Source organism: Actinia tenebrosa, unplaced genomic scaffold, assembly GCF_029948245.1.
Source record: "Actinia tenebrosa isolate PJP-AT-01 unplaced genomic scaffold, QUT_ActTen_1.0 PGA_scaffold3__52_contigs__length_22856419, whole genome shotgun sequence".
Classification (NCBI taxonomy): Eukaryota; Metazoa; Cnidaria; class Anthozoa; order Actiniaria; family Actiniidae; genus Actinia; species Actinia tenebrosa.
The window spans coordinates 2,441,852-2,466,263 of record NW_028292580.1 but is presented as its reverse complement, the minus strand read 5'-3'; the positions used below and the strand labels follow the sequence as shown (position 1 = coordinate 2,466,263).

Below are 24,412 nucleotides of genomic sequence, written 5' to 3'. Positions count from 1 at the left end.
CTGTAGGGGTTCTCTAAGGGTTCTGTAGGGGTTCTCTAAGGGTTCTGTAGGGGATGTCTTGGACACATATTTTGAAGCTGTCACGTTTATCTCTTCTCCACCAAAACTAAGGTGAGCAGTAGTGTTCAGTCAGCACCAGCGTTTGGAACCGAAACAAAGCCAGAAAGAAAGCAACCCAAACTCGCACATCGCTCTATATTCTGGTCGAATACAGCTATCCCCATGTGGCAAAACTACATCTCGGGAGCACCAGCATTCCGAAACATTCCAAAAGGATACGATATTATAGAAATGTATAGAACATCGCGTAACAGGGCCGATCCTAACCATCCTGGTGTCTACATTGATGGAGAAAATTATTGGCCTGTCAAGATAAGGCACCGATCTACTGGTAGCATGAAGTGGATAAAACTACACGAAGACGAAACCACAGTCCGAGTCATTGCCGAGGAGAATACGGTTAATGAAGCCCTAACTACGGTTGTGGACCAGTAAAAGCAATGTAATATCGATAGCCTAGAGTAATCCATAAAAACAAGCAAGACAACAAACAACAAGCGAAAGAATGTTAAAGTACTCGAAGTCCAACCCGTAGTGTATAAAGGAAAGAAACGAAAATTGTTATTAGTAGAATACGGTGTTATAAAGTTAAGCGATCTAGGTGGGAAGACACTCTAGAAGCCGGACAGTTTGCTTTAAAACATACGTTCGTGTAAATCATTTAATTAGTTGTCAATGTGAACACTGTAATACTTTTCTACTTATAAAACAAATAAACTATTCTTGGTTTTCACATGACGTCATGGGCTCACTGCATGGGGTCGGCGGCCATATTGGTGTACCACGAGCTAATTAGCATATGTCAAATACAGTGTTATGACCGGGAAAATGCGAGTAATAACAGTGCGATGTCTAGTGAAAATCTCGATATAAAAAAACGATTTATGCCTTGATAAATACAGAAGCCCTGTTCCTCTGCTATCAGACTACGCTACAAAGCTGGAAAACCATGTGAAGCGTCGATATTTGGAAAAAATATACCTTGTTGGAGTTGACCCGGTCACGCTACTAGACGCGAAGTTAGATACCGAATGTTTACCTCCGATCGAAGCTACTGATCTCCTATGTTATTTAGTACTGGAAACGAGTTATTATACTTCTCAGCAGTTTAAGGCTTTTAAAAGTCTAGAGGCTTATAATCAGATGGTCTCTGGATTCATCACCAGTGTTCAAGAGAAGAAAATTTCAGGAAAATACGTGGTTTTGTCGAAGGTGAGACATTTCCAACCTATGAATGAGCCACCGATCGCTATTTGGATTATTGCTAGCGAAGAAGGGACGGTGTTTTCAGCTCATTGTATGGGATGCAAAGCTGGACTAGCTGAATCATGTTCGCATATTGCCAGTGTGTTGTTCTACATTGAAGCGTGGACAAGAATTAGAGGTAAACTATCTTGTACCCAAGTAAAATGCACGTGGCTACTCCCCACTTATGTTAATGAAGTGTCATACGCGAGAGCACGCGATATTTATTTCAAGTCCGCTCAAAAGATCAAAGCCGAGTTGGACCTTAAAATTGATGCATGCACAGAAAATCCTGAGTCCCCACCGTCAGTGAGTGCAGCACAACCCAAAGGATCATCAAAGGATTTAAAACCACCAACTGAAGATGAAACAGTAAATATGTTTGAAATACTGAATGGTTTCAAAACAAAGCCTGTCATATTGAACTTATTTCAACCTTATTCAGATAAGTTTGTGTCTAAAAGCCGTTCAATCCTTACTATCTCTGACCTATATGACACTATCAATCTAAAGCTAACTTATCCAGAACTTCTAAAAAAGTGTCAAGAGATCAACTTTACCATCTCTGACAGTGAAATTGAGATAATTGAAGAAGAAACAAGAAATCAAGCCAAGGGAAATGCTTTCTTCAAGCACAGAGCTGGGCGCATCGGGGCTTCCATGAGCTGGTCTGTGGCCCATACTAACCCAGCTCAGCCATCTCAGTCATTGATAAAGTCAATTTGTTATCCCCACTTGTTTAAATTTACATCAAAAGCAACTGCCCATGGAATTAAACAAGAGAGTCCTGCAATTGAAGCTTACACTATGGCAATGAAGCAGACCCACAAAGATTTCAAAGTTGAACTCTGTGGTATGATCATTGACAAGGAGAACCCCTGGCTTCATGCTACCCCAGATTTTTTGCAATCTTGTTCTTGCTGTGGAGATGGTTGTGGCGAAGTGAAGTGCCCCTATGGAATCAATAATTGTGATTTTAAGTCTTACATGTCTCAGAAAAATCCCTGTCGTGAGGAGAAAAATGGCAAAGTTCAGCTTAAGAGAGATCATCCATATTATTATCAAGTTCAGCAGCAACGTAACATCACAAAGAAGAAATACTGTGACTTTGTTGTATGTGCTTTTGACAAAGACAACAAACCAACTTTTTTCCTTGAGAGAATCTCCCCTGATTCCTCTTGGTGGTCATCTCTTCTGCCAAAGCTTACTAGAGCATGGAAGTTATGCATATTACCAGAAATTACAGCAAGATGGTATACAAGGAAATGTCACATGGCAGCCCTACCTCAAATGAAGAATGATGGAGGAGTCTGCTATTGCCAAAAGAGTACAGAAGAAGATACTATCACCTGTCATAACCTCCAGTGCCCTTTTGTGAAGTTCCACTGCTCATGCCTAGTAATTAGAAGTCCCATTCCAGCAGTATGGTACTGTCCCAACTGCCGCTTATTGCCCCAATTCAATAAATCAAAGTCTTCCACTAAGACCGAGACAGATGTAAACAAAGCCCTTGCCTTAGATCATATATGTATTTGCAATTCTGAACCAAAGTCAAATGAAAGGCTCCTCGAGTGTCACAACTTAGACTGTCTGCATGGAAAAATTTTCCATTTAGATTGCATGGGATATACGAGAATGCCAAACAATGCTAAAACAACATGGATTTGCAACAGATGTAAGAATCCTATTCACAAACCTTCTACAATTAGTAAACCCCCTTCTGTGACAGGTGGCTGTACTAAATCAAATAAAGACAGTTCCGTAGACCTATCAAGTACCAACACTGTAGCTGATAGTGCTTCTACCACATGTACTTCTTCAAGTGACCAAGAGAGTGATGATGAAATTGAAATTGTAAATGTAATACAAGGCAATGCAGACAAAACTGCTCCCCTTGGGAACCTGACACAGGCTGACCTTGACACTATCAAATCACCTGTAGGGTGGTTAACCTGTAGCATAATACAAGTGGCTCACATCTGTTTAAAGCAAGTCAATCCTTTAATAGAAGGATTTCAGACAACAACCCTTGGGCCAGTTAGAAACTTTGATGTAATGTCAAGTGAGTTTGTCCAAATTTTACACACCGGAAATGCACATTGGGTATGTATAAGTTCTGTTGGATGCTTACCAGGGGAAGTAAATTTGTTTGACAGTTTATTTCATGATATTATCGAAGACGAAGTAGAAGAACAAGTCAAAGATTTGATGGCAGACAGATTTGTTGGAATAAACCATGTACCTGTCCAGCAACAAAGAAATGGAAGCGACTGCGGTGTTTTCGCTATCGCATTTGCAACATGCATTGTTTATAATCGTGATCCCAAGGAAGTGACATTTGATGTGCCTAAAATGCGTCTGCATCTATTTGAATGTCTACAACAAGGAGCAATGAGTCCATTTCCAGAGATATAAATGAACTCTAGGCAATAAAAACTGATATTTAATGTTCATTTCAAAAATTAAACAAAGGAGGTAAAGACATGTTTAAATTTTACAAACTAAGCTGTTTATTGACATGCTTAAAATAAGACAATGATAGCTAGTAAATAATTTTTAGTAAAAAAGTTCTAGTAAAATTTTTTTAAGGTGTTGAAGTTTATAAATTGCAAAAAAAACAAAAAATTTTGAATCCCAGGAATGCCAACATTGACATGCTATATGGCACAGGAAAAAACACAGAGTATCTGTTTTGTTTTTTGCATAATATATTTTGAAAGTACATTTTTCTCACATGCAATGACCATTCAATTGCTGTTGGGACTAGCAAAGTCATAAAGACCTCACTAATCAAAGTCTACTTTGCCATAATCAGTATCTTTAACCTTACTTAAAGAGGCACTTAATGATAGGCTAAATTTTGTGAGGTAAATGACTTCAACACAAAAGATTTCCCAGATTGAGCATTCTTTGTTTTCTGCAAATATCCCTAGTCCCAACTGTATCTAATATAAGGCCATTATGAGAAAAAATCATACTGATAACCAAGTACTCTTTAACAGGTTCCATGTTTGCATTCAAAACTGATATTCTTATACTTTTTCTAAATCTATGAAAATGAAAATTATTAAATATGGTTATACAATCTAATCAAATGGAACTATGGGAAGACATAAATTTACAAGAGCTGAGCAAACTCTTAAGATGTTGCCAATTAATGGAATGCTATCAGGATTGCTCATCAAGAAGTCTGTTGGTAGTGTTCCCTGTAGGATGGTAAATTTCCTGCGTAATAGCCCGATAACCCTCTCAACATGTATGCGAACATTTGCAATACCTCTAGTATGCTCGACATCAAAGGGATCGAGTTGTTTCTTTCCTTTAGTGAAAGCAGGTACTACTAGTTTTGCTCTTTTGAAAGCAACACTTTCATGAATAGTAAACCCACGATCTGCCATTACCATGTCTCCCGGCACCAGCTTCTCCAGAATCCCAGAGTTTTCAGTGAGAAATTTATCAGATGTACGCCCTCCCCAGGCTTCTGATACAAAACAAATAGTTCCTTGAGGTGTGACACCAACCAGGACCTTGATGGTGTTGTGGTGCTTGTATGATGAGAATGTCTGAGCACGAGCTAATAGATTTGTTGGTTTCTCCATAAACAATTCAAAACAATCAATTATTACAGTTGTCCTTGTTCCAAAAGAGAACTGAAAACATTGTGGCATGGTTCTTATTAGACTCTCTCTGTCTGGCCAGTGAAGAAGTGGGGATAGTCTAACATCCATAGCAGCAAGCCAAGCTTTAAAAGTTCTTGATACTGTTGGCAGGGAGACATTAAAACGGTATGCCAAGTCTTGTAAGGGAACATCAAGTCTTAATTTAATGAGAACTATGATAAACTCTTGAAAACGTGATAATACTTGGGAGCGACGAGAGACGAAGGGGGAAACATGCTCAAACACAAAATGCAAGATCTCGTAGGAGGGGAGTCCGGTGTAAACATTTACTTTCTCATCGTCGTCTTGGAAGTCGTTCTCAGTAAATCCGTGGATAGTTTTCGTGTACATATATTCAAACTCTTCGCTTTGCGTGGAGGCTTCAAATGTTTCTGTAACTTCGGTTTGCGTGCTCGCCTCTTGTGACTTTGGCTCTTGATATTCAAAAGTGTCCAGAGAGTCGCTGTCATTTGTTTGCATGTCAGTCTGGGTTTCACTCGTAATATTATCAGTTACAAAACATGACAAATCATCATTCTTACTTTCTGGACCAGTAAAAATAATGCTTCGAACAGTCTCGCCTTTCTCTTGTAAACAAAGCGTTTTCTTGGCCATTTCTTGCTCGGCTAGCTCGATTCGTTTCTTCCTGCGAGATCTTGCTCTTTCCGATCGACCAAGCACTGTTTCAGCATCATCTTTAGCGTTCACTTTGACTTGAGGCTTTCCAAGGTGTAGAGTAGGCACCCAATCCACATTATATCGGTCCCAACTTGCTGCTGGACTCCCAGAAACAAAATGGCGACTACAAACACGGTTGTTCAGCACAACAGTTTCGGTCAAGTCTGCCCGACTTATAGCGGAAATCCATTTCGTTCTGCGTTCAATTGATAACTCCTCGGCTTCTTCTCCTTGGTTTTTAATTACTGTCGGTACTCTAAAGAAAGAAATACCTTTATGTCGTCCACTTTTAGCGTTGCAATCCACGAACAAACAGAGAACCATTACGATAAACTATCATGGCCGATACCAGCGTGGTACACCAATATGGCGGCTTAGCAGCCGTCGTCAAGATGTTGGTCACGTGGGTGAAAACCAAGAATAGTCTCCTACCTGGCCGCTATTTATAGCGGTCTTTCCCAATACGACATATAAGTAACACCCACGATGAATACATTACCACTTTGATCAAGAAGTCGCCGAGTGAACGTGTCTCACGCCGCGAGGAATCAAGTCGAAGAGCCCCAGTTCAAGATCACCAGTATAGTACTTCCTATCCTTCAACAGGCAAATATTCGTATAATTTATAAAATAATTTGCTTAAGAATTGTTCAGTTAATGACTCTGTCGAGCATCGAACAGGGATTTATTTCACGCTTTACATTTGTCCTAATATTCATTATTCCCCAAATACTTTGTGTACCTGTGTCTCCAGAGCAGAGTTGTTTCACGGCCATTGACTTTCCTGACTCTGACGAGCGTTGAGGGCAGGGATTTAATTCGAACAAAACACGTAACTCTGACTGTATTTTGTTCAGTTGTGGCTCCATAACATAGTTGTTTCACGGCCATTGGCTTTCCCGACTCTCACGAGTGCTGAGGCGGCCACAGAGAACTGAGATGCGATACCTCAAGTAGAACCGAGGCAAAACCTAGGCCCCCAAACTCAAAAACACCCCTACACCCAACCTCAAAACAACCCATACCATCACTCAAAAGAGAAACCCCAAAGCCCAAGGTCGGAAACCCAAAACTGAAACAAATGGGAGTCATGCATGGACATAACATAGTCGAGATTGCAAGTGCTCTGCCTTGAAGTCCAAGCCCTTGACTGACATCCCCTGATCCACTTCATCGAAACAAGAACGACTGAAACCAGCCGCTGTCCGATGTCTGGATCACACTGGACATAGAAAATATCGCGAAGAAGGGAAGTGGGTCAGGGGATGACAGCCCCGGGCGCCATTATCCGACTAGGGAATTAGTATCCCTTTCAAGACTGTCATACTAGAGCGGGAGGGGCCATACAAGTTGTACCAATAGACGAGGAATAAAACATGCGCAAACAAAACAAAAGGTGATAAGACTGAAAACGAAGTGACCCAGGCATACCAGCGCACAACTGAATGTAATGCACGTGCGTTTCCAGAGATGAGGGAACAAATGGTGCAAAACTTGAATGAAGCTGCTCGGAAGCCACGCTTATTAATAAGCAAAAAAGAGAGTCAGTAAACAGTATACTATGAAAAAAAAATGCGCCACATGTACAGAGTCAAGAAATAATATTCAAACGAGCAAACCACTTCTGCTCTGGAACCACATGGCACAATATCATCAGCAAACAGTATTATAAATGCACGACAGAATCAGGAAAACACAATGCAATGTGAAACAACTTCTCGTCTGTAGCCACATGCATAACATATAGTCAGGGTCGGGCGAGGTTTTTAAAAATTGGAATCCCTGCTATAGCCGCTCGACCGAGTCAGGTAAGCCAATTATCGTAAAACAACTCACAATACACACTATACAGTCAGGGTTACGTGTTTCGTTTGAATTAAATCCCTGCTCAACGCTCGTCAGAGTCAGGAAAGCCAATGGCCGTGAAACAACTCCGCTCTGGAGCCACAACTGCACAAAATAGAGTAAGGGTTACGTGTTTTTTTCGAATTAAATTCCTATTTATCGCGGTCTTTCCCAATACAACATATAAGTAACACCCACGATGAATACATTACCACTTTGAGCAAGAAGTCGCTAAGTGATAATTTGCTCCAGCGATATACCTGCCTATCTTGCCTGGTCTGTACTCCACCTTCCTAGGTCGCCTTCAGTACACTCCCCTCCATTCCTGTTATTAGAAGTTTAGGCTTCTGCATCTTCGTCTAAAGGTGGCCGCTAGACCTCCACAACTTAAATGAGTATGGGTAAGACCACTGTAAATAGATTGCTATTAGTGTCGTCACGCAACGCTCGTTCTCCTAAACTACTTAAGGAACTAAGCATGGCGTGACGACACTAATAGCGGCTGCATAGGAGACTACATATGACATGTATCGATCAGGGCGATTCGTTCAAGCGTTACCGCGGCACATCGTATCTGATACGTTGAAGAAAGCAATCAGCCTAATCGGATTGACCATATTTTTCTTACTTCTCAGAAATATTCATCTTTTAGTATTGTTACGCGGTTAAGCATAAAGAATAAGGGATTAAATGGATAGTTGAGCAAGGACTTTAAGAATAAGGGATTATATGTATGCACGTGAAAATTGGGATTGCATCACCAGCCCTCTATAAAAGAAATGTAAATGTAAAATAAAGTGAGCAGCAGTTAATACTTGAGACTTCGTTATTGGCTTTGGGCCCGACGGTACATTTTTGGTAGCAGAGCAAGGTTTGAGATTCTGGAAGCGTCAGGTACAGTATTAAGTGCTAGCTCATGGAAACAAGATCTAAGGCAAGGAATAGGGAAGAACTCTCCGAATCTGGAATGCATTCTGGTGTTGAGGAATACAAGGATTTGCCAGGACCGGCTGGAGATCAAAAGAATGAAGCCTTTGAAAGACGAGTTACGGACATCTTGAAGGAGGTTAAACATTTTGTCGCAAATGCGGACGCCGAAAAAAACGAACTGCAGAGTCAAGTTAATAATCTTATTGTAATAATCGAGAGTCAAAAAAAATGCAAATACACCGTATGCAGCAAGTAATGGATGAGAGATTGCAAGGATTAGAGAATCGCCTTAGTTCAATAGAAGACAAGAGATTGGATCATGTTAGTGAAACTGAAACAATGCTATTAACTTACATTGATAATAAGTTGAAAGAAGTAAAGGATTCAATTGTACGGGTTGAACTTATCGAAGATCGATGGAACAGAAAACTAGATAAAAATAAAGAAAACACTGGACTAGATTCGAAAGAAACCATTTCTACACCAGCCACCAATTTGGTAAGTATGAGCAGTCCTCATAAAGTTTCTAAGCCTATACAATCACCGCCTACGTATGACGGCAGCCAACCTTGGGAAGCGTACAGCGCTCAGTTTGAAATTGCATCGCAAATAAATGGCTGGACAGTGGAAGAGAAAGCTAAATGTTTGGCAACTAGTCTAAAAGGGAACGCCACACTGATTTTAAGTAACCTTTCTGATGAAAATAGAGGTGAATATGATTCACTTGTGAAGGCTTTATCTAATCGCTTTGGAGCAAGTCACCAATCAGAATTGGCAAGAGCGACATTTAAGACAAGAGTAAAAAAACGCGAAGAAACATTGCCTGAGTTAGCCGCGGACATAGAAAGGCTAGTTAAACTCGCTTACCCAAAAGCTGAGTCAGAGTTGCAGGATACTCTAGCTAAAGACCAATTCATAGATCCGCTTTTTGACGAAGAAAGTAGAATACGGGTAAGGCAAGCCAGAGCGAAGAATGTCCAAGGCGCGCTAGAAGTTGCTCTCGAATTAGAATCTTATCATTTAGCTGATCGTTGGGGACATTATCATTCACGTGGAAACGCTCGTCAATTGAATGTTCAAGAAAAACCGGCAAAGGTTGAAGAAAAAACTGTAGAGTCCGAGATTACAAGATTGGGGACATTGATTGGACAAGTTCTAGACGAAGTAAAGCAAAGAGGCCAGCAGAGAAGAGTTGATCGACAAAAGATGAGATGTTTCAATTGTCAAGAGACTGGACATTTTCAGTCCGTGTGCCCATTGCTACAACAAACTGCAAAACCAGTTCAAAGAGTACCATTTAGACAACGATGTTATTCTGAAAATGGACAATGTATCAATCAGAGAGAGTTCCCAACACTACGACAAGGCACCACAGGCTTCTCACAGTCACAACAAGATACCACAGGCTTCCCACAGCTACAACAAGATGTCGCAGCCTATCCAAGTCTACATCAACGCTTCCTTCAACCAAATCAGAATGTCACGGGGTTCCCGCAGCTACCGCCAGCTGCTTCACCGTACCTTCAGCAACGCCAACATATCGCAGGGTTCCAACGACCACAGGGAAACAATAACAGAAGTTCGTCACAGGATCAGGGAAACTACCAAGGGCCGAGTTCACGGGGCTGAATTCGGCCATTCAAGAGAATACAAATGCCCTAGAAATTACAAGCTTTAATGGCGGAAGTGGACTCTTTATTCCGGGATTTATTGAGAAAACCGCATGCAGTCTCCTGATTGATTCTGGTGCAGACGTTTCACTTGTAAGCACAAAATTGTTAGAAGAAATAGAGAAAAAGACCTACATTCGACATGATAGTGTAGAAGAAAAACTGAAAGTACTTGGTGGTGGAATTGTGAATGTACAGTCTAAATGCCAAATGACGTTGAGAATCGGAGAAACTGAAAGCAAGCATGAGTTTTGGGTGGTTCCTATGACTGCGCAATGCTTGTTGGGAGGAGATTTCTTGAAAAACCACAACTGTATAATTGACTATCAACGCATGGTATTGACAATTGATGATGCAGACATTCCTATGGAGAGTTCTGAAAAATCAAGTTCACCTGAGGTACTACGAGTAGTGTTGGAGCAACCACTAAAACTGAGGCCTTATACAGAAGCAGTCGTCAGAGGACGAGTCATTGATGCTGATAAGCAAACTGGTTGGATGATCGTCAGGCCACAACAAGACTTTTGCGAAAGTGAAAGCGGAGGAGTTATGGTTGGTAGAACGCTAGTAGATTTAAAAGAAGGTTACGTGCCAGTACGAATTTGTAACCTCTCACCAGGAAGAAAAAAATTGCGCAAGATGACAGAAATTGCCGTTTGTGAGCCTTGTGTTAGTGTATTTCAAGCTTCGCCCACGAAGAGCGTTCATTTACTTGCAGATGATGAACCAGATAAAGAAAGAAAGCAGAAAGTTCCAGAAAGACTTCAAGATGTTTATAAACGAACTGCACAACATTTAGATAAGGAACAACAGTTAGTGTTGGAACAATTTCTCATTAAGGAACAAGACATGTTCTCAAAAGGACTAGAAGACCTTGGGCATACCAGTCTGGTTAAGCATAAGATTGACACGGGAGACACATTGCCCATCAAGCAGCACCCACGCCGTCTTCCCCTCTTAAAAGCAGAGGAAGCATCACAAGCTGTTAATGAGATGTTAGAGAAGGGTGTGATTGAACCATCTTCAAGTCCATGGTGTTCACCCATTGTGTTGGTGCGCAAGAAGGATGGATCTACAAGGTTTTGCGTAGATTATCGAAAGCTTAACCAAGTCACACGAAAAGACGCATATCCACTTCCACGATTGGATACGACGATATATTTACTCTCTGGCTCTAGCTGGTTCTCAACACTTGATTTAAAAAGTGGTTATTGGCAAGTGGAAATGGAAGAGGAATCGAAGGAGAAAACAGCATTTTCCACTGGAAAAGGACTTTGGCACTTCAAAGCTATGCCATTTGGATTATGTAACGCGCCAGCTACTTTTCAACGACTCATGGAAGCTGTTCTGGCCCAATTGCCTTTCGAAACTTCATTGGTCTACATAGATGACATAATTGTTCATGCCGCAAGTTTTGATGATGAAGTAAAGAACTTGAAACAAGTGTTCCAGAAGTTGAGAAACACAAACTTGAAACTAAATCCCAAGAAGTGTGTACTGTTCGCAAGAGAAGTAAGTTTTCTTGGACATATTGTTGGAGTAAATGGAGTTTCTGCAGATCCCGAGAAAGTTGAGGCAATATAGAAATGGCCAATTCCAGTGAATGTAAAAGACATCAGACGTTTCCTTGGTTTGTGCTCTTACTATAGACGCTTTATACATAACTTCGCAGAAAAAGCAAAGCCCCTGTACAAGTTGACAGAGAAAAACAGCTCATTTGAATGGACAGAAGAATGTCAAGCTGCCTTCGTTGAGTTAAAGAAAGCTCTACAAAATCCTCCAATATTGATTTGTCCTGATCCCAAGAAGACTTATGTCTTGGATACAGATGCAAGTAAAGTTGGCATAGGCGCTATTCTTTCTCAGATGAAAGACGGAACTGAGCACATAGTAGCATACTTCAGCAGAAGCTTAACTAAACAGGAAGCAAACTATTGTGTAACAAGACGAGAACTATTGGCTATTGTAAGCGCCGTAGAACACTTTCACCCGTACTTGTACGGTAGCGAATTTCAACTAAGAACTGATCACTCAGCTCTTCAGTGGCTTCTGCAATTCAAGAACCCCAAGGTTCGTTGGTTGGAAAAGCTTCAAGGATATAACTTTACTATGATTCACCGACCAGGTTCAAAACATGGGAATGCAGACGCATTATCAAGACGCCCATGTGCTGACACAAGATGTAGATATTGCGAGCGCAGAGAGATTTCAGAAGGATTATGTTCTGAAAAGGATGAAGACCTCCAAGATGACCAATATCATACATATCCAAGTATTTCGTTTTTACAAGCAACTCCGAATGAAAACAGTGGGGACTACGAAGGGAGATGTTGGAGCACAAGTGAACTACGCGAAAAACAGCTTAATGATCCTTTACTGCGTGACATTATACTGTGGTTAGAGAAAGAGATTAAACCAAGCTGTAATGAAATAGCTTCTTTTAGCCCCGAAGTGAAAGCATACTGGGCTCAATGGGACTCATTAATGTTACGAAATGGTGTGCTTTATCGCAAGCTGGAAAGTCATGGAGATACCACATCCTACATGCAGCTAGTAGTAATAAAACTACTGCCGTCCAGAGGTTTTCAGGCAACATCATGCTGTACCGACAGCTGGACACTTTGGTGTTACGAAGACCCTTGCAAAAGTAAAGAGTAGATTCTACTGGGTTTACTGTAGAAGAGATGTTGAAAATTGGTGTCGACAATGCGAAGAATGTGGAAAAAGAAACGGTCACCGGCGAAGAACAAAGACACCCATGAAGAAGTATATATCTGGTGCTCCAATGGAACGAATAGCAATTGATGTTTTAGGCCCTCTTCCTTTAAGTGATGAAGGTAATAAATACTTGTTAATCGTTGGGGACTACTTTACAAAATGGACAGAGGCCTTTCCAATACATAATCAAGAAGCTGAAACCGTAGCAGATATCCTAGTACGTGAGTTTATCTCAAGATTTGGAGTACCACAGCAACTTCACTCGGATCAAGGGAGAAATTTTGAAGCTAAAGTTTTCGCAGAAATGTGTCGATTATTGGGAATAAAGAAAGCCCGTACCACACCTTACAGACCACAATCTGACGGAATGGTGGAACGTTTCAATCGCACATTGGAGAATCAATTGTCTAAGTATGTACAAGACCACCAACGAGATTGGGATACCCATGTGCCGTACGTAATGATGGCATATCGTTCAGCAACGCATGAATCTACTGGACACACTCCTGTGAATTTGATGTTTGGCAGAGAGATACGTTTACCAATAGACATTATGCTTGGGACTCCAGAAGATCACAAGGGCGAGAATCAGACATATGACAACTACATTTCTAAGTTAGAAGACAGCATGGCCTGCGCCCATGAATTTGCTCGAGTGAACTTAAGATTATCGAGTTACAGAATGAAACGAAGGTACGACGTTACCTCAACTTGTGACACATACCGTGTTGGAGATGCAGTTCGTTATCACACGCCCAAGAGGAAGAAGGGACTATCTCCCAAACTCACTAGTAACTGGGAAGGATCTTATTTAGTGAAAAGAAAAATCAACGATATGATTTACGAAATTCAAATATCAGCACGAGCCAAAGCAAAGATTGTTCACAAAGATCGATTGTGTAAGTACCATGGCCAAAGTCCTGATTGGTTTGAAAGAATAAACGAACAGCAGTGTTCGGACGTTCCCCATGCAAGCATGAAGAACGGAAATGCGGATCAAAGCTTGAAGAACAGACTTGCAGATCAAAGCTTGAAGAACAGAATTGCGGATAAAAGCTTGAAGAACAGACCTGCAGATAAAAGCTTGAAGAACAGACCTGCAGATGAAAGCTTGAAGAACAGACCTGCAGATGAAAGCTTGAAAAACAGATCTACCAAACAAGCAAGCACAAGACTTAAAAGGAACACTCGAAGACCTAAGCACTTTCAAGACTTTATTGTTCATTATCAATAAAATTGAAGAGTATGATTTGGGAATAAATTAACGAAGATAATTTCGGCCATTCAACATAGGAAAATGGATAAGTATAGTGCAAAAAAAAAAAAAAACAAAAACAAAAACAAAAAAAAAACAAAAAAAAAATCAAAGGAATAAGTTCTATAGCCATGATTAATGATTTAAGCAGTCCGGGACGGACAAGAATTTTCGGGGGAGGGGGGTAGTGTTACGCGGTTAAGCATAAAGAATAAGGGATTAAATGGATAGCTGAGCAAGGACTTTAAGAATAAGGGATTATATATATGCACGTGAAAATTGGGATTGCATCACCAGCCGTCTATATAAGAAATGTAAATGTAAAATAAAGTGAGCAGCAGTTAATACTTGAGACTTCGTTATTGGCTTTGGGCCCGACGGTACAGTATCATTGCGATTACAGAAAATGACTCACGCTGACTGGTCGAGAATTTCGCCAAAAGCGAAAAAAATACCGGCTGAATATTTACCGAGATGCGAAGCGAGATTTGGTGGTGAACATCGTACCAATTCACCTCCAATTAACCAATCAGCGCTCGTTCTAAATCGCGTACAATTCCGGGTAATTTCCGGTGATTTTGGTCATTTGTATACTATATCACGGAACGCCTGTCACATTTCATGCTAATTAAACTCGAGGAATTACAAAGAATAAGGAAGGATTCATACTTTCCACTCTCGATCGCAATAACAGCGAAACATCAACATCAAAAATGTAGCACCGGAAAAAAACAGTAATACAACGATAGTTTAAAACTCATGGCTCTTAGCTTAGTCACTATGGAGGCTGGTTTTGCGATGAGAATTGCGTCAAATTGACAATCGTTTTTATTATTCTTCGTCCGCCATATTGAGTAGCCAGGTTCCTCGTTGGCTTGGAAACAACGCTCTTAGTCACCAGTTTCTATTAATGACGCACTTTTTTAAACCAAGCGAACCCCGTTTGGATTTTTAGAGTCAAGGAAGCAAACCGCGCGAGCCCTGGGACCAAAATTGTTCGCGGGAAATTTTGAAAGTTGTTGTTGGCGCGGATAGTCATGGCATATTTAATGGCCGACGAAAAATGATGATAACGTTTATACAAGCTATAAAACTAAACTCTACCACGAATTTATAGTATTCCTCAAGTACGGACGATGATCAAAATAGATCATGACGTCATCCGGCCGAATCCGCTGGAGGTAAAAAGAGTAGCCCCCTTTTGCTCCGGAGCGGTCCCAGAGCTCAATGATGTAGAACACCCCCTCCCACTACGTGCCCGGGGTAGCCCGCCTGGCCCGTGATGCAGAACCGGCACTTTCATACTACTTATATTTACTCAACTACGTCTCGGTAAATTTAACCGATAATCATTACGCAGGTGATTATTCGAAAACATCGTTTTATATTTCAAATTCAAATTCATATTTTGTGAGTTTTAAAAGATACACGTATCAGGAAATGCAATCCTATGATCACCTGTAGGTGATTATAGAGAAATAGTTCAAAGTTCACTACCAATCAACGCTCGCGAATTTCTATAATCACTTGGGTAATGATACTAATTCTCTATAATCACCTACAGGGGAATATAGAATTGCCCGCGCTTCATTTGTTGTTACGTGCATCTTTCAGGATACGAAGAAAGTGGTAATCTTAGAATTCGAGTCTCGGTAAATATTCACCGATAATCACTTAACCTCACTCAGGCAAGGGGAATAACTGTTAAATACACTATCTCGGGTCAGGTATATACATTTCTAAAATGACTACTGCAGCAGTTGAAGCAATTATTGAAGTGCTCATGGAATCGTTGGAGGAAGCATCCGCTGAAGAATCATTAGATTCAGTAGCAGAGGAAGAAGTACAGCAAAGTGTTGAATAGACAGTTGAAGCAACAGTGGATGACGCGGTAGAGGTAAAGTAAAACATAGTCGATGGGCCACGTTCGATATTTTAAAATTCAGACTTTATTGCGAGGCTTTAGTCGCATGGTACTTCATGTATTTACAAACAAGGGGATCACCAAATACATTAATGGTTAAGAATGAAAAAATGTATAATATTCGACGTCCCTAAGTTTTGGCAAGATAACAGAACATTTTGTTAGAAATGCTGGTTAGTCAGTTTACTATTCAACAAAGTTATAATCGAATCTACAGCACTATAACTACGAAAGACCATTTTCCAATTCTTTAAATATCGATGTGTTCCTTAATTACAGACTCATTTGCTCAGGGTTAGCCTTATTTCAGTGTCAAAATATCCACAAATACCAACGGTAAAGTAAAGAATGAATAACTTTCACATAAAAAATAAAATTAAAAACTCTTTGAAATTACACGGACCTTTACTAGAACCACACAAAATCGAGGCTAACCGTGAGCAACAGAGAATTTTGAGATTTTATGCAATTTTGAACATTTTCTTCCTGAGAGCCTATTTATCGTACTAGAATTTTAAAATCTCGAACGTGGCCAGACACACACTTATTAGGGTGCTACGCGGACCTTCACCTTAGGGACACAACTCTCTATATATTATCAAAGGTCCATGCATCTTTGAAAAGCACTGATTAACAGGGTTCGGTTCATAGATATTTTTATCCTCTAATTTTTCCTAAATTTTCCTAGCCACTATTTTAGAATGTCTTAGAAGAAGAGGTGCAGCACGCAGTAGGACAAGAAGTAGAACAGGTGGCGGAAAACGCAGTGGAGGAGAATGTCTAGAATGCGGTCGAAAATGCAGAAGGCGGCTTTTGGTCAAATATGTTCACAGAAAAGATTCTTCCAAGTACGTTCATCAGGGTAGTTAGACTTCCTCCAAGTCTCGCTCGTTCGTGTTTTGTTTTGTTTTGTCTTTTTTCTTTCTATTTTCGTTCACTTTTTACTTTTCTTTAAGTCATTGCCCTCAGTCGGAAAGCTTTTGTAACCGGAACTGTACGATTTGAATAAGTTTTTGCCAACGAAAAATAATTAACGAGAAAGACTTGGATCAAGTCTAAGTTGCAGTCCAAAAGAACCCTCGCATATCCGCTCATTTCGGCGGAGGAAAGAAAACTTAATTTCAATCGCCTGAGAATTGAAAACCTATATTGCTGCCCTTAGTTTAAATTGAGCTTCATTCCGAAGTGCTGCACAGGGTTTATAACCCCTTTTATACCCGCTTTAGTTTATTATTTTTGATATGTATAGCCCACTTTTCCATGTGAATGTCCATCAAAGTCGCTTTACAGTGAGATAAGAATGATTTTGAAAGGAGGAACCTTAGTACGAGGTGTAGACACCGAGGGTGGTCACTGACAGGGCTGTTGCTACAAAGGCAGCACTTTCTTCTCAGTTATTTTAGGGCCCTGAGTGCTGGTCCGGCCGCCAGGGCTTGAACCTACGACCTTCGGCTCAACAATCTGGTGCTCAACCAATTGAGTCAACCGGGTTGCGGTAGTTTTAGGTTTGGCAGGAAAGAAAGTTGGGACCCACAGAGAAATCCCGCCCAAGGAATCTAGTGAAATTAAAATACCTTAAAAACTTAAACTGGAAACCACGTGCACATGTGCTGTCTAGTCCCGCCCTGAGTTGAAAGACCAATGCATACTACCGCTACATCATCATTGCCCCCCCCTCCCCCCCCTCCCCCCCCCCCCCCCCCCCACCCGCACAACAAACCTTATGCCCAGAACTAGGCGCAGTTTACATCATTTTATTTCCATTTCAATACAGCAATGATTGCAACTTAACAACCGGACTAGTTATATTGGGAATCGATAAAGCAATTGACGCTTCACAAAAAGACACAAAGAGCAATACAAGCAAAGGGACAGACGGTACGTCCAGAAAACCATACCCTTTGGTTCATGCACAAACCTGATCCTCTGTTTTGAATTACATCCATGATTTCCTGGGTTTCCAATTCAATCAGCTGATAAAAGTATTTGAAAGCATCATTTATTCCAACGGATGGTCAAATATACTGAACTCCATGTACTGTCATCATGCACTGTCCCGAGACAGGGAAATTTAATAACATTCACATATTGTTAAACTCCCCTCCCTGTCCCGGTTACCCGGGGAAAGATTTGTTTTTACAGCAGTTTTACCCTTTAACAGCAACAGCTCTATTCAAACCTTTTTCAACCGAAAATCTTTCTCTGGGTACCCTGGAGAGGGCGGGGAAGTTAACTACGCGAATTGAGTACGCGAATGTCAATTTCGTCGGTTTGACTATTGCATAAGCACAACAAACTTACTGACAATGGCGCGATGTTCTCAGTCAATGAAATACGACTTTAATAGTTGATCTACTGCAAGAAAGAATTCTGCACTGCAGTTGCTTTTTTATTAGCTATAGTATTGTTCCAGAAAAAGGTTGCTACATTTTCCATCCTTTGAAAGCTCTTTCACCTGCAACCATTGCGCGCAAAAGTTGCAGGGGATTCCAAACCATGTAACTACAAGTTGTTTTGTCACATAATTGTAAGAACTAATACATGATCAATTTTTTCTTTATAGAAGGTCAGAAGGCATCTGCCAGTGTGCTGAAAGTCGTGGATGAGGTAAACAAACGCTGGAAGGCCAAGCTCGAGGGATACAAGAAAATTGGTGAAGATTTGGGGACGTTCCTGTTCAATGGCAAGGATAAATGTGCTTCAAGAACTATTGGAGCATTGGTTAAGAGCATGAATAAAGTAGCTAGAACTTACGGCATCCTATACCTCGGTGAGTTATGTGGCATGGGTGGCTTTAGTAGTATAGGGGATGGGGGTTCCAGCGCAACGACCACCGGAGGATTACCCGTCTAAAGTGAATTCCTCGATTCGTACCGCGATTACCCGCATCCCGTGTTTATGTAGTTAAATATGTTAGTCTATATATGGAGTGCGAAGATTGTAAGAGAACTTTTAAGAAAGAAGTGGACTTGAAGAAGCATTTGAAGATGAAGACGAAATGTATGAGCAGCTATGACTGTGGATGTGGCAAGAAGTTTGAGACTAAGGTTAAATTGTTTTGGCATTGTCAGGATTGTGAGTATGACTACGACGATCTGAAAAGGGTCTGGAATTAGGTATAAGATATTTCCTATTATATAGATGAAATCCCAAAGCAATTTCGAAACGGTGTCAATACCCGGTAACGGTGAGATTGACGTTAGACAGTTTTGGCGTCAGTCAGAAAGGAAGGTCAAGAGAACGCTTCGAAAAGGTATAGAAGAATTAGGAGCCCTGAAAGCGAGTATAATGGTAGAAGTAAGCTTATCAAAAGATGAGGTAACGACGACAGCAATGTTGCGATCAAAGTCACTGGTTATATTAGAGTCCACGAATCTGGATAGGTCACTCAGCGAAGCCTTAGAAGCAATAATGGAGTCGCTGTCTAACTACACGAAAGAAGGATCAGGTTGGACAGTGGAGGAGGTAGAAGGTATGGAGGTTAGCATGGCAAGGTACGTGCCAATACGAGGAGGAAGTTACGTGCCCCTGCCGTTGTGGGTAGAAAGGAAGAAGGCAATCGTTAACGTAAAGAATGACGACAACCGCTGCTTTATGTGGGCAATACGATCCGCACTGTATCCAGTAGATAAGGATCCATGTAGGCCAAGCAAGTACCCAACAGACGATTTGGAGTGGGACGGCGTGGAGTTCCCAATACAGCTGACAGACATACCGATATTCGAGCAGGAAAATGACCTAGCCATTAACGTTTATGGAGTCAGAGACCAAACGATAGTACCACTAGTGTTGTCAAAGAGTAAAGGAGAACGAATACACCTTTTCTACCACGGCTGACATTATTCGTGGGTTAAACATATTAGCAGACTGTTTTACAGACACACGAAGCACAAAGGTAAGAAATACTTCTGCGATTGCTGCTTATTATCGTTAACAGCGTTAAAGCTCTAAAGGATCACGACGAAATATGTCGCGGAGTCGAAGAAGTGGCGCAACGGATCCAGATGCCCACAGATAAGAACCTAGCGTACTCAGACCATCAAAAGCAGATGCAGGTGCCTTACGTGATATAAGCAGACTTTGAAGCGTTGATAACTAAGGAAGAGCAGAAAAGTGGTGCCACGAATGAGGTGGGATTACACGAGATCTGCTCCTTTGGTTACATAGTAGTCAGATCAGATGGTAAGGCCGACCCTCCTGTGATTTACCGAGGTAAGAACGCAGCTAATGAGTTTCTAAAAGCATTGCGAGAAGAGGAGGAAGAGATAAGAGAACAATTAAGACGCCCAAAGAAGATGGTATTTACCAAAGAGAACCAGGAGGCTTTTACCAAGGCAAAGAAATGCCACATTTGCCAACATACGCTTCTCCAGTTTGGAAGACGAGCCAAGAAAGCGTGGGACGAAGCTGGAAAGTATCTAGGAGAAGCTCATTTCAAATGTGGCAGGTATGCAAGGAAGGGGGAAAAGCCCAACAAGCCTTCCACCCACTGCATTCATTGTCATAAAGCATTCGTTGAGGATTTCTATGTGGATAAGGTTAGAGATCACTGCCACATCACGGGTAAATACAGAGGTGCGGCTCATTGGAAATGTAATATAAACTTCAAAGTAGATCCAGAAATGGAAATACCCGTATTCTTTCACAATTTAAGGGGTTACGACAGTCACTTACTCTTACAAGGAACAGACGGCTCCGAAGTAAAGTGCATACCCAACAACAAAGAAAGGTACATGTCCGTAACTGTGGGCAAGCTGAAGTTCTTAGACTCGCAGCAGTACATGGCGGACTCCTTAGCAAACTTGGTTAAATACAACACGGAGTTCCCCATTTCCAGTCAATACGGCGCGGAAAGGAAAGGAGTCTACCCATACGAATACATGGATTCCTGGGAGCGATTCGAAGAACCCCTACCACCCAAAGAGAGATTCTACAGCACCCTAAACGAGTCCGGTATAAAGGACGAGGAGTACCAGCATGCGTTAGATGTGTGGGAAAAGTACTCCTGTGAGAATATGGGAGAATACCACGACATCTACCTACGTTCAGACGTAGTGCTGCTCGCAGATGTTTTCCAAAGCTTTCGAAAGATGGCAATGGAATACTACGGGTTGGATCCAGCGAACTTCTACACGGCTCCTGGGCTTAGTTGGAGTGCGCTGTTAAAGAAGACAAACGCGCAACTGGATCTCCTAACAGAATACGACATGTACCGCTTTATGGAAGACGGTATCCGCGGAGGCGTTTGTGGACCCAGCAGACGTTACGCCCGCGCAAACAATCCCCTGGTAGAGCACGACCCGGAGAAGCCAACCACATACATCTTCTATTTAGACGCAAACAACCTCTACGGTTGGGCAATGTCGCAGTACTTACCTGTACGCGACTTCGAATGGGACAACATAAAGCCCATAGAGTTTTGCCTAAACGTAGGTAAAGAAGACGACAAAGGTTACGTGCTGGAGGTTGATTTGGAATACCCAGAGCACTTGCACGACGCGCACGATGAGTTCCCAATAGCACCAGAAGCAATAGAAATACCATTTAAGCAGCTGAGTCCGCTGCAGAGGGAAATGTGCCCTGGCTACAAGCCCTACAGGAAGCTAACGATGAACCTGATGGACAAGCGAAGGTACGTGGTGCATTACCGCAACCTGCAGTTCTATGTGCGCCACGGCTTACGCGTGAAGAAGATTCACCACGTTTGGAAGTTCACGCAGGAACCATGGATGCGCTCCTACATTGACTTTAACACACAAAAGCGTACGCAGGCAAAGAATGACTTCGAAAAGAACCTGTTTAAACTAATGAACAATAGCGTATTTGGTAAGACAATGGAGAACATCCGCAAGCGCGTAAGCATAAAGATAGCCAGCACCAGAGAGGAAGCAGAAGCATACGTGTCACAGCCTGGATTCGTTAGATACGTACAAATGTTAAACTTCTACGTGATTCACATGAAGAAAGCGAACCTATTCCTGAATAAACCCGTATACACGGGGTTTACAGTGTTACACTTATCAAAGCTGCTCATGTATGAGTTTTACTACGACAAGCTAAAACCGAAATACGGTGATAAGTGCCGCCTTTTATACACCGACACCGATTCCTTGATACTAGAGGTGCAGACGGAAGACATTTACGAAGACTGTGTTCCCGACATCGATGAATACGACACCAGCGATTACCCACGCGACCACTTTCTTTACTCCCCTAAAAACAAGAAAGTAATCGGGAAAATGAAGGATGAGATGAAAGGAAAACCCATCGTGGAATACGTGTGCCTGAAACCCAAGATGTACAGCGTGCTAAAGCTGGACGGTGTAGAAAAGAAAGCTAAGGGCGTAAAAAAATACGTGGTTAAGAAGGACATAACCCACGATTCCTACTTAAAGGTCCTGCGTACGCGTAAGGAACAGCGACATAAAATGAACAGCCTGCGCAGCTACGGACATCAAATACACAACGTTACACAGGAGAAGGTGTCACTGTCTGCATTTGATGGTAAGAGGTGGATGTGTGATGATGGTATCCATACGATAGCATTCGGACATCACACGATAAGCAGTTCTTCTTTGACGAACCCACGAGTGGGACCATCATGAAGATAATACAAGATGGGCTGACCCTTCTTAGCTATCGCACTTCGGATCTGGTAAGTTTCCAAAGACCAATTGGGATCCGTAGCTCTTTTGGATCCTCCTTCTAATTCACCCGGCTCATAAAGATATCGAACCGTGACATCACCTAATCTCTTTTCCTGGGGGAAGACCGCCCTCGGACTTCTGACGTAGGACTTATGTTCCACGTGTTTCTTTTTTATGGCATCCTTGGGTTTCATTCCCGTAGCCCTAGCCGCCTCGTTGTTCAAAGCCACGATGACCTGGGGGAGCCTCTGAGTCCATTCCCTGTTGCGTTTGGAGGGATCTTCCAGCTCTTTCCAATACTGGTACCCAAAGAGACGCTCGGCCAGGGTTTTATTAAAACTTTCGACAATGCTCTGACCCCTGTGGTACTCTGCCTCGGCTCTCCTAATTTTAGTGTCGTGGTCTTTCAGGGTCTTAGTAACGACGCCCATGAACTCTGTCCCCGCATCCACTTGCAGCAGATTAGGCCATTTCAAGACGCGCTTATAAATCCTACCTAGGGCTTCTGCGACTTCCCCAGAATCCTTGCTGGTTATGGGTTCGGCGTCCTTGTATCTGCTTGCGATATCAACTACGGTCAAAGCGTATCTATAGGTCTTCTTTCTCACCTTGTCGTGCGGTAAGAAAAGCAAATCCGCCTGATGAACTTCATTAGGGGTATTTACGGTAAAGCTGGGCCTGGGAATGTACTTGGGCACGGGAAGATAAACCTGCCAGAGGGTTTGTTTTCTTAGCCAGTTCTTAGCCGTTTCTTCTGATACCCTGGCCGCGGTCGCGAGTTTCTTGATGGCCGACGCTCCTTTCCAATAGCCTTTAGGCCCATAGTAAATCCTTTTGAGTTTGTCCTCTACGCGGCCCATTATATGAATTCCAAAACAAGATTGATCTTACGTCCGTTAAAATCCACCGTCTTTCCGTCCACTTTAATGGTGATGTTTATGCTTTCTACCAAATTAGACAAGTCATAGCTCAAAGAAATGGGAGTGTATTCTACTGGGTCAAATGGATTACCTTTGGGCAGAAACTTGGACATAAGAGAAGACTTTTCTCCATTGTTGTAACTATGGACTAAATCGCAATAGACTTCGTAAGAAGATGCGACTTTCCATTTCACGGGTATGGCTGTGTCGGTAATCGTCTTGCCCGAGGCACATAATAAAGATCCCAATGGGTCAGACTTTCCAAAAGTTACTGAATAGTTTGGCATATTATGTTTGAGGGTCATTTCGTGCGGTAATCCCGTGGTGAGAGAATAACCGCGCTTGGCGAGCTCCTTAGCAAGGGTGATTGGCGTCACTGGAAAAACAGTCGCGTTTTACCACCTGTAAAATTACCACAAAACGCAACATAATCCTGAATTATCGGATATTTTACGAAAAGGAAAACTCGAGTTTTACGGGAATTTTCCTGACAGTAAAATTCCGGTAAACGTCCTATTATCGGGAATTTTACCGACGCTGTAAAATTGTTGTAAAATTTGAGTTATCCAGAATTTTCCGGTTACGTAAAATGTGGTAAAATGTAGCGTTTTCCAGCGTTTTCCTTTTGTAAAATTGACGTAAAACTAAGATTTTGCAGGATTTTCCTTTTCATGAATATTCAGAAGAACTCCGAGTTTTCTTGCGTTTTACAGGAGGATATAATTGACGTAAAATTCTAGTTATCCGGGATTTTTTGTTTCAGGATAATTAAGGAAATTTCTGAGATTTCCTGCCTTTTACAGGAGGGTATAATTGACGTAAAATTCTGGTTATCCGGGATTTTTCTTTTTAGGATTATTG

The 24,412-nt window shown here is 41.7% G+C and overlaps 2 protein-coding genes across 2 annotated transcripts; one reads left to right on the top strand and one right to left on the bottom strand.

Annotated features, from left to right (window-relative positions):
- Positions 1-222: 222 nt before the first annotated feature.
- On the top strand, positions 223-3,727 carry LOC148907707 (uncharacterized). The gene is made up of 2 exons (XM_089035717.1): positions 223-491; positions 963-3,727. The coding sequence occupies exons 1-2, from the start codon at positions 223-225 to the stop codon at positions 3,718-3,720; spliced, it is 3,027 nt and encodes a 1,008-aa protein (XP_088891843.1). The 3' UTR covers positions 3,721-3,727.
- Positions 3,728-4,391: 664 nt separating this feature from the next.
- LOC148907706 (uncharacterized) lies at positions 4,392-5,966 on the bottom strand. The gene has a single exon (XM_089035716.1). The coding sequence runs from the start codon at positions 5,964-5,966 to the stop codon at positions 4,392-4,394; it is 1,575 nt and encodes a 524-aa protein (XP_088891842.1).
- Between the last annotated feature and the right edge of the window lie 18,446 nt (positions 5,967-24,412).

Excerpts from the sequence above, each read along its gene's own strand:
- LOC148907707 (XM_089035717.1), top strand. The coding sequence starts at position 223 with ATGTGGCAAAACTACATCTCGGGAGCACCAGCATTCCGAAACATTCCA. Across the intron at positions 492-962 it reads CTAACTACGGTTGTGGACCA|AAGCCCTGTTCCTCTGCTAT; the intron begins GTAAAAGCAATG and ends TGATAAATACAG.
- LOC148907706 (XM_089035716.1), bottom strand. The coding sequence starts at position 5,966 with ATGGTTCTCTGTTTGTTCGTGGATTGCAACGCTAAAAGTGGACGACAT.